The sequence below is a fragment of the Microtus ochrogaster genome, linkage group LG9 (assembly GCF_000317375.1).
Source record: "Microtus ochrogaster isolate Prairie Vole_2 linkage group LG9, MicOch1.0, whole genome shotgun sequence".
Classification (NCBI taxonomy): Eukaryota; Metazoa; Chordata; class Mammalia; order Rodentia; family Cricetidae; genus Microtus; species Microtus ochrogaster.
This window is the reverse complement of record NC_022034.1, coordinates 15,827,555-15,841,632: the sequence shown is the minus strand read 5'-3', so window position 1 is coordinate 15,841,632 and position 14,078 is coordinate 15,827,555. Positions and strand designations below refer to the sequence as shown.

Below are 14,078 nucleotides of genomic sequence, written 5' to 3'. Positions count from 1 at the left end.
AATATAATTTCTCAACCTCCAACATCTTGCTGTGTGACTCAGTCTTGACTCAACATTGTAGGCCCAAGTGACCCTGTCCCTCAGCCTTCTGTGTAATTATGACCACAGGAATGAGCTGTCATCTCCCACTTCAAAGATGAAGTACTAACTCACCTCATTGTTCTAGAAATCTGTGGTTTCATCGCAAAATTAAGAACAATGAATTGTGAACTATAATACTCTTTTTAAAGGACAAAACATAAAGAGAAGAAAACATATGACACTTCCAAATATCCCAAAAGTGACTGTCCTTTGTTTGAATAGGACAGCACGGTTCGTGATTATTTTGAAAAGAAGTCATCATACGAGTGGGATGCTAGCATTTCTTAGAATGAGTTCCTGAGATCAAGTAAGTATTTAAAAATACATGTTTCAGTCTGAAACGTCCCTGGTTATTGTTAATTTAGGTGCCCATAATCATGATGGGAACGAACCAGCAGCATCACTAGTTTTCGGGGCAGAATCAGGGTAGCTCGTCAATACTGTATAAGAACCATGAACTTGGCAATGATTTCTCAAATAGTTTCTTGTTTTTTGATTTACAAATTCAAGACCTATGTTCTCTGTAGGAATTTTTCACAACTTTGCTGAATGAGAAAAAGTCAGAAAAAAGAAAAAATATCTCAACACAATTTCTTTTCTTTTTTCCCATTTCTTTCCTTTTTTAACACAAGGCACCATGTACCTCAAGTTGGCCTGGAACCTACAATGCAGCTGAAAATTACCTTGAACTCTTAATTCTTCTGTTTCCACTCCTTGAAGGCTGGGATTACAGGCCTGGGCCATTATACTCAGGTTGTGTAGTGTTGGGGATCAAGCCCAGGGCTTATTTCATGCTGGGTCAGGACTCTACCAACTAAGCTACATCCCAATGTATCTTTTTATACAGCAATATATCACAAATGTCACAAAATTACTAATTGTAGGGATTGATAAAAGGGATGTAATTAACCTGTGCATGCCTAGAAATAAAAATAATTGCTGCTCTTTCATCATGGTCATTGAGTATAATCTAGATATTTTGGGTATGAAGTAATATAAGAAATAATATTCAAGGTGATTTTTGCCTTTGAAGAAAGACATGGGTAATTTTAAACTGACTAAGTGATTGCAAATCGACTTTTATGGTAGGTTGTCTTGTAGTCGGGAAGATAAGGCCATCAATAATCCCAGGGATAGTGAACCTTTGATGAGTTTGCTTCACCTTGCTCAAGAATTAGTTGTGAGCTCAGCCATGAACTGATGAAGATGAGAGAGTCTCCTCATTTCTCTTTCATATAAACCAATTTAAGGTTCATTTTTAAAACATCTAGATGTAAAGAGCTCTTCATAGTTCATTCCTCCTCCTCATTCTTTTCTGTCTCTTTTGGGATAGCCTAAAACCCTTAGGGTCCCAAGTTCTGCAGAGTGTCATCCCCCAGGATTGGCTTCACGGGTGTCCAAGCTGAGTCACACAACAGAGTGCATCTATGGACTTCACACAAACTCAGGTTATAATACCTATGAAATTAGTCTCAGCAATTGAACAAAGGAGTCAGTGTTCGCATTTTCCTTCTAGACCAGCAGTTCTCACTCTTTCACAGGGGTTGGATGCCAGATATTTACATTAGAATTTGTAACAGTAGTAAAATTAGTTATGAAGTAGTGACAACAGAATTTTATGGTTGGGGGTCACCACAACATGAGGAACTATATTAAAGAGTCACATGATTAGGAAGGTTGAGAATCATTGTTCTAGACCCTTGAAAACTATATAGCTAGACTTGTCTCCTGTCTGTAAAGACCTCAAGATGCAAAAGAACAGCCTCAAAGCACCGTGAACTACTGTAACAGGATTTGGTTTTCTTACAGTGCCAAGGAGACTAGAACCCTGACCCCGTTCATATCTGATCATGACCTCCCTTTATCAGTTCATAGCTCTAGAACTTTGTTCATTCCTCCCAAAAGGAAGATACCAAACCACAATTTATAGGTCCACTTCTGATCTAAGCAACCAGACTAGCTTATGTAGAAGTAGCAGGCTGTGCTTTGTAAGAACAGCATGTTTCCAGGAAGCTGAGGCAGGTGATCACTGCAAATTCAAGTCAGGTTTGGGCTACATGGCAAAGTCCTGTCTCAAAATAACAATTAATAGCAATAATAATAATGATGCAATAATAATAAATAAATAAAGGAAAAATGAAATGAGAAATCTTCAACTCAGAATTTCAAAATAAATACAAGAAAACAATTTAGACATTTTTTTCCACTTGCTAAATCTGTGCAATTGATATGTATATCCGTTTGAGGAAATTTATTGACTCACTCATTCGTCAAATGTGTACTCAGCCATCACTGTATCTGTCATTGTTAATCAATTCTTCCATATTATTTTCTCACTGCTGGAATTTGCTGCTCCCTAAGCCTGAGTGCTCTGTGCTATTTTCATGTTTGTATTGAGAGGATCTGGGCTCAATGTATATCTATGAAATAATTCTTAAATGTGTGCGCGTACAACTGAGAAGACTTTAATAAACACTTTATTTGTGGTAAAAAAAATTATTGCAGAAGCTGTACCATTTACTCTGGAGTATCTAAAATTCTAACAAATGTAGATAAATGAACAAGGCCATGCAGACTGGTGCAGTGGATGCTTTAATATAAAAGTTGTCTAAAGTAGAACATGGAAAGAGAATGTCTTCTTCTGACTGGTTATACTTAGTATTTACATATCCTAGAGGGGTATTGAGCTGGGCTTTGCAGCCTGGGGAAGAAAGATTGATGGGGAAGAGGGATGATGTGATAAGATCAGATAGAGTTCAAGGCTTGGCTAGAAAGGGGCTAGGACTGAAGCATCACAGGATAGAGGGATGAACCAAAACAAAAGCAGGTGATCAAGAGGAGCCAGGGGGTGAAGACCCATTCTACCATGATGAAAAGACCTTGAGGGTTATAATGAATTGGTCCAGGATTTCAAATAAGGAAAGGAAAAAAAATGGCATTGAGTTGTGTGCAATCCATTGCTATGTATCCAGTGGAGAGCCTAGCCAAGCTCCTTGACGCTGGCACTACAATCAGCATTTCCCTTTTCTACTGACCATCCAAGCAGTGCACGGCCAGTCACACACTGGAGTATCCAATCCCATCTCACTGAAATCTGAATAAAATGAGCTAATCTGTGAGACATCTAGAGAAAGCAGAGGATCTGAAGACGCCCGCTGCAGATGTGTGGTTAGTGTAGTTCTTGGCAAAATGAACGCTGCGGCTCACCATGTTACACAACCACAAACAATGCCACCAGCAATAGAAACCACTGAGATAAATGCTAGGAATTGCAGAATTCTTCCCAAGCCCACGAACAGGTCAGCACAACAAATAGAATAAGCAGATAAAAGGGGCTCAAGGGAACAATGTCGGTGACTTCCGTAATGAGAAAGGAAGCAAACAAGAGTGAATGATTGCAGAATTCAAGGTAAATACTGTTTCTAATGTGGGTGGGGACCAGTGTTTACTAAATACGAAAGATTAATATCAGAAGAGGAAGGAATTGTTTTTAATCCAAGAGGTCATTGTGAACAATAGGGGAAGAAAAAGAACACGAGTTACGGTAGAAACCACTCTTAAAATGCTTCAGCAAACTTCACTACACCCACGAACTCTTGTATACATATCAAAGTCACACATAGACCACTGGGTGCTAAGTCTGGCTGGGGTGTCACTGACTTCTTTTATGTTTCTATTAATTCATCTGAGAAAACAAAACCATGGTATTGGCCTGTCTTCAGTTTTTTTGGATGTCTGACGTTACTTTTACTGTCATTTCTCAATTGTTTAAAATAAAACAGTATATGGTAAATGAGATATCTACATATAATAATTGATTAAACTATAGATTATCATATAGATTATCCCAAAGAGTGGGAAAAAGAAATTTATGTATTTAAATACAAGTTTGCACAGAAAAAAAATGTTTAATTCCCCATTAGTTCAAATCTGAAAGAAAACAGAATTTTGAGAAGCAATTTTTTATTGTGAGTCTCATAAAACATATAAGATCTAACATAGAAACAGAAAGTCTGTTTTTTTTCTTCTTTATAACCATGTGATCCCTTGTATTATACATTTTTGAAAATCTAAAGTCTATGGTCACCTGTGGAGTCTTTGTCCATCATACAGAGACTATCCAAACAGTCCAGGCGGATCCATGGCTGGCAGGCTTGAAGTGCTACCACCACGGTTACTGATTAGCGTTTTCCCGAATTTAGCAACAGTGCTCTGCAGGAGAGGAAATCCTACAGTTCTGACAGTGTTTGCAGATATTGACACGGATATTGCACATTCTCCTCCCTGCTTGTGAAGCTGGGCCCTGAAGGAGCCAAATAAACCATGACAGATCTGGAGAAAGCAATATGTGAAAATAAACTAGAAAAATAAGGAGTTTGAGTGAAGACATGAGGGGGAGGAGTGCATAAAGGAAGGCATAGGAGAGATGTGACAGTCCCATCCAGGTGTCTGAAAAGCACCGATGTAGCCCTAGTCTCATGAGGACTATATTTATTTCTGAGCAGGGTACCAGACTCTACAAAGACAGAAGATTTCCTTGTGTCCAATTAAGAAAACCCTGATAGTACGTCCCAATTCCTCTTAAGTGCCACATAAAGTAGAGAATTATATTTAATAAGATTTTAAGAAATTTCTCTTCCTCAACAACTTCTGAGCATCTTGAAACTCCTTGCAGTCATGAACAGAAACATTTTTCTGCTTTCTAGAAATGATTTTGAACTTTAGGTCCGTGAACCTATCTAGGCCTGATGGTCAGTGTGTAAAACACACACAGTCTTTTCTTTAATGAACTTACGGAAAGGGACATACATAAACATGAGCGACATTAAGCACCATCAGTTCCTTCCTCTCTGACTCATCTCCCGTCTCTCTCCTTCCTTCAACACCGACTGTAGTATTTCAGTGTGCTGTGTTGAACTCTCTTCATTCTCCACTTCTGCTTTTGAATACACTACTGTTGGACCATGGTCATGTTCCCTGGATGGCATCGGTGAATTCCATATCTGTAATTGCTCTCTCTGTACTGGTGATGCCTAAGCTGTACCCTCTACAGTGCACAGTCACAGGTACTCAGCTCCTTCTTGGGAACTGTGGATGACCTCTAGGATGTAAGGTATCCAAAATAAGTTTCAGAATTATTTTTCTCGCCATAAGCTTCCTGTTGGGGGAGTGGGAAATGAGAGAACCAACTTGCAAGACTTTGTAGTAGAAGGAGTGGGCTGTGTCCCGCCGCCCAGCTAGCTTAACCCCGAAATAACCACACAAAAATTGTATTAATTAAATTGCTTCCTGGCCATTATATCTAGCCTCTTCTTGGATCACTCTCACATCTTGATTAACCCATTTCTATTAATCTGTGTTGACCACAAGGTTGTGGCTTACTGGGAAAGATCCTAACCAGAGTCAGTCCCAGATCAGAGAATCATGGTGTCTGCCACACTTCCCTGCTTCCCAGCATTCTGTTCTGTCTACTCTGCCCACCTAAGGGCTGCCCTATCAAAAGGCCAAGGCAGCTTCTTTATTCAACCAATGAAATCAACACAAATACAGAAGGTCCTCCTACACCAGGCCTCTCTCAGGAAGCACTTCTCATGTATTTGCAAAATCACCAGCTACTTTGTTCATATTTTCAAAAATTGCCAAGCAACAATACACACTGCAATCATGGTGCTATGATGTGTGGAGGAACTTAGAGCAAGGAGTAAGAATTTCTTATAGTGATGAAAAAGCTTTCCCGGACACAGTTGTATGTAAACTGGGCTTTGAAGGTAACCAAGGTTCAGGAGCTCTGAGCTGAACTCATCCTGAAGGTGCCCAGGAGACTCAGCATACCTTCTGGGCATGACTGAAGCACAGATCATGTGAAGGAATTAAAATGGCCAATAGTTAAATATGGGAAAGTCAACCAGTTGGCTGAAACTTCAGTTGGGAGGTTAAGGAAATAATTTTATTGTCACGTGGGCAAGAAGCTTAAAGCAGTACATTAAAAATAATTCATTAGAATGTGTTATTTTATAGGCCATGGACACTGAAAACATTTAAACAATCTCAAGTGTCATAAAGGATACTCATACCCAGTCTAAGACCTACTTACATACAAATAATTTCCAACTCAATTTGATTTCTATCTGACCAACTGACAGAACAGCATTTGAAAACTTCGGTTGTTTGGGATTTAACATTGCGTTTCTATTTTTTCTATTTGATAGTCAACATTAAGTAGGTCAGTAAAGACCCCGAAGCCCTGTGGCCTTCATATAACAGGATATATCAAATAGTTCTACAAAATAAAGGCTTGCAGCACATAGCATTATATAGGAATAGCCAATTTAGTCTGTATAAAAGTAATGTGGACACACCAATATGCTCCAAACATCAGAGTCCCAAAACTATCTACGTATCTAAGTGGCAACAAAATATAATCATTCATTTGGGAAAGATTTGTGTTCTCTGTTCATTTTAAGATTTATTTATTTATTATGCATACAATGTTCTGTTAACATATATACACCAGAAGAGGGCACCAGATCTCATTATAGATGGTTGTGAGCCACCATGTGGTTGCTGGGAATTGAACTCAGGACCTCTGGAAGAGCAGCTAGTGCTCTTAACCTCTGAGCCATCTCTCCAGCCCCCTTTTTTGGTTTTTCGAGACAGGGTTTCTCTGTGGTTTTGGAGCCTGTCCTGGAACTAGCTCTGTAGACCAGGCTGGTCTCGAACTCACAGAGATCCGCCTGCCTCTGCCTCCCGAGTGCTGGGATTAAAGGCGTGCGCCACCACCACCCGGCTACTAAGGCTTTTCTGTATGTGCTGTAAAGGAGAGAGTTGTAGAATATTTGTGCGAAGATATTTTGCTATGCTGAGTGACCAATGGCGAGGCAGGAGGTCTAGGCAGGATTTCCAGGCAGAGATAGGAAGTAGGAGGAGATAATCAAGGCTCAGAGGAGATGCCAATGAGACATGGAGAGAGTCAGACATACAGCATGAAAGAAAGGGGAAAAGCCACATGGTAAAATGTAGACCAATAAAAAACAAGGTTAATTTAAGAGTTGGTGGGACAAGCCTAAGCTGAGGTTGAACTCTCATAATTAATGATAAGTCTCCTTGTTGCTATTTGTGAGTTGGCGGGCCAAAGAGAAGTCTAACCATAGGAGGGAAACTGCAGGATTGTCTCCCATAGCTGCGTTTTGTAAAGCAAGATTGCACAGGTGGAAAGAAACATACCAGACACACAGCAAAGTTTTCGAGAGAAGAAGGGCTGTTTGTCAAAGTCTAGACCACTAGTTAACATCCAGTTAAAGTGGGAAATAGAGCGAGTGGGAACTGTAAAGGAACTTCGCGTTTTTCACAGCCCCACTGAAAGCTGCAATTAAAACTGATCAAAGATAAAGATTTTATTTCTTTGTTGTCTGTCTCATTCTCCTGATCCTTCTCAACCACTACTCCATTCTACTTCTAGTAACCTTCAAAGGCACCCAGTTAATGGGCTGGCTAATCTGACATGCATGCATTCCATAAAGGTTCAGAAGGCAGGAGAGATTCTTCAACAGATAAAGGCACTTTGAGTTCAATCCCCAGGATCCATGCAGAGGGAAGAGAGCACTGACCCCTGGAAGTTGCCCTCTGACCCCCGCATGTATGCTGTGATATGTGCTCTTGCATGAACACACACACATACACACACACACACATACACACACACAGAGAGAAATAAATAATTAAAATGCAAATAAATATTTAGAAAACATTTGTCACTATTTTGCAAATTGGAAAAGATACTAGGTGTGTATGGGTTAGGGCAAAGGCCTATACTCTCAGCCCTGGAAAAGCTAAAACAGAGGAATCATGAGTTCAATGCTAGCCTACATTGTGAGATCCTATCTGGAAAAAGCAAACCAAACAAAAGCCCATGTCAAGTAAAAAAATTCCTATAAAGGTACTGGATGTGTCCAAAAGTATCTATAGTATGTCCTAATTACTGGTTCCATGGTTTGAGGTTGACTGACCCCCAAAAGCCCCTGTATTGAAAGGATGGTGCCTGGTAGCATCACTGGAGAATTCAATGACCTCATAGAATGTGGGCCTTTGGAAGGTTTGTATGACATGGGGGCATGCCCTCAGATGCCACTGTAGGACCCGAGTCAGTCCTGTTTCCCTTTGTTGTTTGGTTACGGCATAACTATTTGTGCTACCAGCTACACCAGAGCCCATAGCATGACCATGTGGGTATCCACCTTCACCAGAGGCCCACAGCAATGGGACTACTTGATCTTGCCGTGTAATCTTCAAAACTGTGATCCAAAACAAGCCTTTTCTCCCAAAAATGTTGCCATCCCAGGTATTTCTATGTACACAGGAAGTAATACGATGGGTAAAGTTGACAATTTTATATAAAGGAGGCAAACACTATCAGTCTCACTTTCACCTGTTTAATTAGCACAAATAGATCTAGAGGCAGGAAGAATAATCGCTCATTTATCACCATGATTAATCGGTTTGACCTAAATGTTTTGGTAGAAAACTGGATATTAAAATAATTAACATTCAAAACTAAACAAGCTGAGATTTCTTTCCTTTTCTTTTTTCTATTTTTTAGGGAAGTATATAATTATGTTCATTGGCAATTTCGTAACTATAGAGGTTCTAGTCTTGTTTTGCCTTATCTAAATGCATGGTTTTGCATTAATCAGTCTCAGAAATGTGAACTATTTATCTCTTTTAAAAAAATGAATTAGAGAAGATAATCTTTATTACTCCAAATCATGAAATTGTATCCTCAGAACACTTGCAATTCAATGGTGGCCCCCAATTAAAACACACATCATGTTTATAAATCAGGTTGAATACTCAGTTTGATTTTTAATATAATTTCTCAACCTTCAACATCTTGGAATTTACATCTGCTGCAGGTCTTCAGCGTTCCAGTACAGTGTGCCATTAAATGAACCTCTTCACATCTGTCTCCATTCAATTCTCAAACTTTAACCCCAAACAGAATGGGGCTTGGGGGGAGCCTACTTTAAGGTAAGTAGGTGTCTCAAGGTGTGAGATTACTTTTTAAGGTTTCTAGTGCCCAAATAAGTCTTCAGTTCAATGAAGATCTCAAATATCTAATCACCCAACTTCCTCCTGGCTGGCTCAGATCATGCCAACATTACTGCCCAGAATGGCATACAGTTTTGGTCAGGAAACACTAGCCAACACCTCCTGCTTCCCATACTAACTTCTGCATTCATTCACCAAACTGCAAGACATAGTCTCAAGCTGGGAGAGCTTCCTTCATTACCTGTTTTCACTCCTGTCAGTACTGAACAAGTCTGAATTGCATTTTGCAAAGGGATTCATTAGAGAAACTTGGGCACTGACATCATGTACTTAGTTGCCAATAAAGAGTATTTGTACTGAAACATTTCTGGGGACACGGAAGTAGGTAACCGCCACGCTAGAGCTAGTTCCAGGACAGGCTCCAAAGCCACAGAAAAACCCTGTCTCGAAAAAACAACAACAACAAAAAAAAACAACAAAAAAAAAAAAGAGAGAGAGAAACAGTCAAACAAACAAAAACAGCAATTTAATTTTGGTGTTTGGTTTAGTTTTCTCTAAGTCCACTGCGACATATCAAAGTAGAAAAAATGCTTGATTGAAAAGTAGAACGAAGGGCCAAGTACTTATATCTAGCTAGCCTGGAACTAGCTCTGTAGACCAGGCTGGTCTCGAACTCACAGAGATCCGCCTGCCTCTGCCTCCTGAGTGCTGGGATTAAAGGCGTGCGCCACCACCGCCCGGCCTGTTTGACTGTTTCTCAAGACAGGGTTTCTCTATGTGGCCCTGGCTGTCGACACAGAGACTAGGTTGGCCTTGAACTCAGAGATCCCCTGCCTCTGCCTCCCAGGTGCTGCCACTGCCCTTCTACTTGTAAACATATTGAAGGAGAAGGCAATGATCACCGCACAGCAACAAATTAGCGAACACCATTGACACATCTCCAAGGGAAAGATGATGGCCTGTTTGCTCCTCTTTTGACTATTCTCCGGGTTAAAACACCAAATTTTGACCATGAAAAGAACCATTCTATTTTTTGAAGACATTTTTTTTCCTTTTTTGAGATTTAGTCTAATTTTCTAGCCTAGCTGGTCTGGAACTCTCCATCATCCTGCCTCAGCCTCCTGAGGGTTGGATCATGGGTGCCACCAATGCTGGCTTAATGTTACACACTTAGGAGACTGCTTTCCATATAAGGTTTAGCGTGCTGATTGCCATCTGTTTAGGGATCAGCACTCGTTCGAGAAGGTTCTATAAGGTTACACCAATGCCACAATGCCATCTTGTCATTGACATATTCATCTGGAAATCCATGAAAGTTAATGCTTCCAAATAAATGAGAAGTAGTTGAGAAAAGTCAAAAATATTCTAAGTAAATGTAACCCAGGGCCTCTATGGAAGATTTTTAAAATATAGTGGCTGCCTGTAAACATATTTGTAAGCAAAAGAGTTGAGAGAATATATATATTAATCCCAGGAACTTCTATTAAGTATGTCTCTTTAGCATTTAAATATACATGAATATGTTTATTTATTATTTATTTATTGTTTATATATTTAATAATTATTTAACATCATATATAATATATACACTAATTTTACGCATTTAAAATGTTTAGATGACTATATTATATAATATTCTCCTATGTTTTCCTTTAAGCTTAGATTAGAATTGATTAAGTTATCGAACTTTTCTTTAAAGCGCAAATGAACTCTGCAATGCAGTCTGACTGCTCATGCATAATTCAGGATCCCAGCCTAAAACATTATGCTCAGACAAGCACAAATATTGGCAAAGGTGAACGATTGAACTGCTCCAGTAGCAACAGAATTATGTCATGATCTGTGTGTGCACTTGAATTCTGAGAGCGGGGACTACAAATTAAAAGCAGAGAAAACAGTCAACAATGTGGCTATAGACAAAGTAAGCAGGATGGTAAAGCCAGGTTGCATTGTTGAAAGCCCCTTGCTCTTTATTAGTTATTAATGATCCTGAAGTGAAAATAAAATCTGATGGGAGGGATAAAAGCGGGTATCATCTGCCTCAGCAATGAAAATGAAGGTTCTAGAAAATGTTCTTATGAATTTTTAACTTTGAAAACAGCAAATATGGTTTTACTTAAATCAGTACAAATTCATCTCTCTTCAAGGTAATTTCTTCATTTGTCTTAATTTTCTGGCCAATGATGGCAGTCCTCGGTATGAGGATCTTGGCCACTTGTCAGTACTTTCCAGTTAGTAAGCAGGGCTTCCAAATCCCCTTGACAGAGGACTCTTCCTTTGCCAGAAGGGCTCACCCCTTGTGGATGCAAAGCATCTTAAGGACATACAATGAGAACAGAAAATGCACTTTGCCGGCTGAATCAGCAGATCAATGTGGCAGCAGACACCCAGCACGATCATTTCACTTCCTGCCCTCTCTTTCTTCCATTGGTGCCAGCTGGAGGTGACATTCTGCAGCAAGCCTCACCCCCTGTCCATTAATCAGCTAGATATACAAGATGATCCATGCTTAGAAATGCCCTCTTCCTAAATCCCAAGGTTCAGCGTCTGTCATAGATCCTTCTGACTTTCTATAACTTTGGTGAAAAAGAAGAAAGACTTATACAAGTACAGTCATTCAATTATATAACAAAACCATCAGTTTTACAGGGCACTCAATACATAAAACCATTAACGAGCTTCTGAAAAAATCTAAACAACCCGAAAAACAAATGTGACACATCATCAAGCTGTTATTCTTCTACGAATATCTGAATAATTCACCATACCACAGCATTTAGATTATATCCCAAATCCATCTACTAGACTGCAGCCCTGAACTTTACAACATAGTCCTGGGAAGGTCCAACAGTTGGGGACTAGGTCTGTGTTTTGCAAATGGAACTTAAAGCATACAGACAGCAGGCAGACCTGGTGTGGGGTAGAGGTGAGACCTCAACTCTTTCCCCTCCTTTACATATTTCTTTAGAAAATTATATGACCATTAGAAAAATAATAAAACAACATTAAAACACAAATTTTCTTTAGTCTCTCTCACTCCCAATTAAGGGTTCTATAATAAGGACTGTCATTCAGCAAGGACAAGATAAAGAATACTAAGTAAGACTGTAATCTGACCCTGCAGGAGTCCCTTCAAATTTTTCCACATCTGTTTTTTTTATTGCCGGCATGTAACTTATCTAGAGAATGTCACCTTTAACAAACTCATAGGTGAACTTCCATAACCAGAACAATCTTCTGCACATTTTGATAAGGATATTAATCAGTTTCCTTCCCATCATTTGTAAACGATGCCACCGGTGCATGAAATGATTCAATAGTCTCTCCCTGGCATACAGGCAAATCATACAGACAGAGAACACAATTCCATCTCCACAGAGCAAGATGCACACTCAAGTCTGAGATCATTACGGCTGAATAAAACCAATCAGAACTTTCAGTCTCTGGGGGTAGGAGGAGGTTGAGGTCCTATTTTCAACCAGATCTGTTGTTTTGTTGAACAAGGATTCTCCAACAATAAGCAGGAAGGAGGTCCAACGAATACTAATGTCACAAATCAGCACAGACAGATAAGCACAAGGTAAGGTACCTGACTGGAAGTTCTCAGTAAACCTAGATCTCTGATTAGACAAGGAGCTGCTTGGGCAGCATTGCCATAGCAACCCTATCAGAACAGCACTGGCATAAGTGATTTTGCAACTGGACACTGAAGCAGACACGTAATCACAATGAGCTATATCTGTCTTTTCTTTTCACATGGAGTCCATGACATCACAAGACAGCACAAACTTCTTAAACATGCTAAAGCAAAAGACACCCAGACTATTCTCTTCTTCACTGTAACTCTATGAAGTTGAATGGAAGACCAAGTAAATAGAAGACATTCTGAGATAAAGTGATACTTTCATTTGTGCATATATAAAAACTATGCTTCCAGCTCACCTTGTAGCCTCTGCATCACGTTGGTAATGTCCCGATGGGATCTCGAAGATGTCCTGGATGTTGCCATGGTCCTTCTTGTAGCATGGAACCAATGCCAAGTGTTGTCCCTCAGTGTGGGGTGATTCTACACTGCTTCAGATGACATGTGCAGTCTTGTCTATACCTATCAGCTTTCAGACAAACCCCAAGTACTCATGGTGATCAATGAGGAGACAACATTCTCTCATGGTGACACACACGTTACAGAGAGCCTTCTTATGTAGACTCAAGAACCTGAAACACAAAACAATAAAAACACAATATGAAAAATACTCACCTTAGTCATAGTGCAAAATGAGAATGAGCCCTATTCCACTCTAGTGTCTGACTCACTATCAAGAGAAACCACTAATACAGAAAAGACTAGAAAGCTTAAAGTAGTAAGTAAGTGTTAAAGCTGCTACGATCTGTAGTGGTTTGAATGAGAAATATCCTGCATAGTTTTACATATTTATTGCTTGATCTTTATTTGGTGATGTGATTTGGAATGTTATGAAACCTTTAAGAGGCGGGACCTTGCTGGAGGAAGAACGTCACTGGGAATGGCCCTACAGGGTTAATAGTTTTGCTCCAAGTTCTGGTCCCTCTCTTTGCCTCCTTGTATGGACGACAGTTGATTTATCTGTTTCCTACACCTGCCGCCATGTCAACCCTTCCCCACCACGATGCATTTTGGCTTCTGCCTCTGGAACCATCAGCTAAAACCTGCCCTTTCCTCCTTAAGTTCCTTTTAGTTGTGCTGTTTTGTTGCAGCAACAGAAACCCGACCAATAAAGCACGTGATCAGATAAAATAAAAAGTGGGTTGCCCGGAACAAGTCAGCTAGTGAAACCTTGATGTTGAGAAACATACTCTGCGCAAGAGAGGCTCACTTGCCTTGTTTTTCTTTTTAAAGTGTAAATTTACTAATTTATATCATATTTTAATTGTTTTTTTCTGTTTCATTTATTTATTTATTAAAGATTTCTGCC

General features: G+C 39.7%; 1 protein-coding gene across 5 annotated transcripts in view; it reads right to left on the bottom strand.

Moving 5' to 3' along the window:
- LOC101983738 (nesprin-1-like) overlaps positions 1-14,078 on the bottom strand; it is a 191,322-nt gene that overhangs the window by 169,232 nt on the left and 8,012 nt on the right. For all 5 annotated transcript variants that reach the window (XM_013352283.2, XM_013352286.2, XM_013352284.2 and 2 more), the window contains exon 2: positions 13,069-13,341. In XM_013352283.2, the coding sequence (XP_013207737.1) occupies positions 13,069-13,135 (67 nt within the window). In that variant the 5' untranslated portion in view covers positions 13,136-13,341. The remainder of the gene's footprint in view (positions 1-13,068; positions 13,342-14,078) is intronic.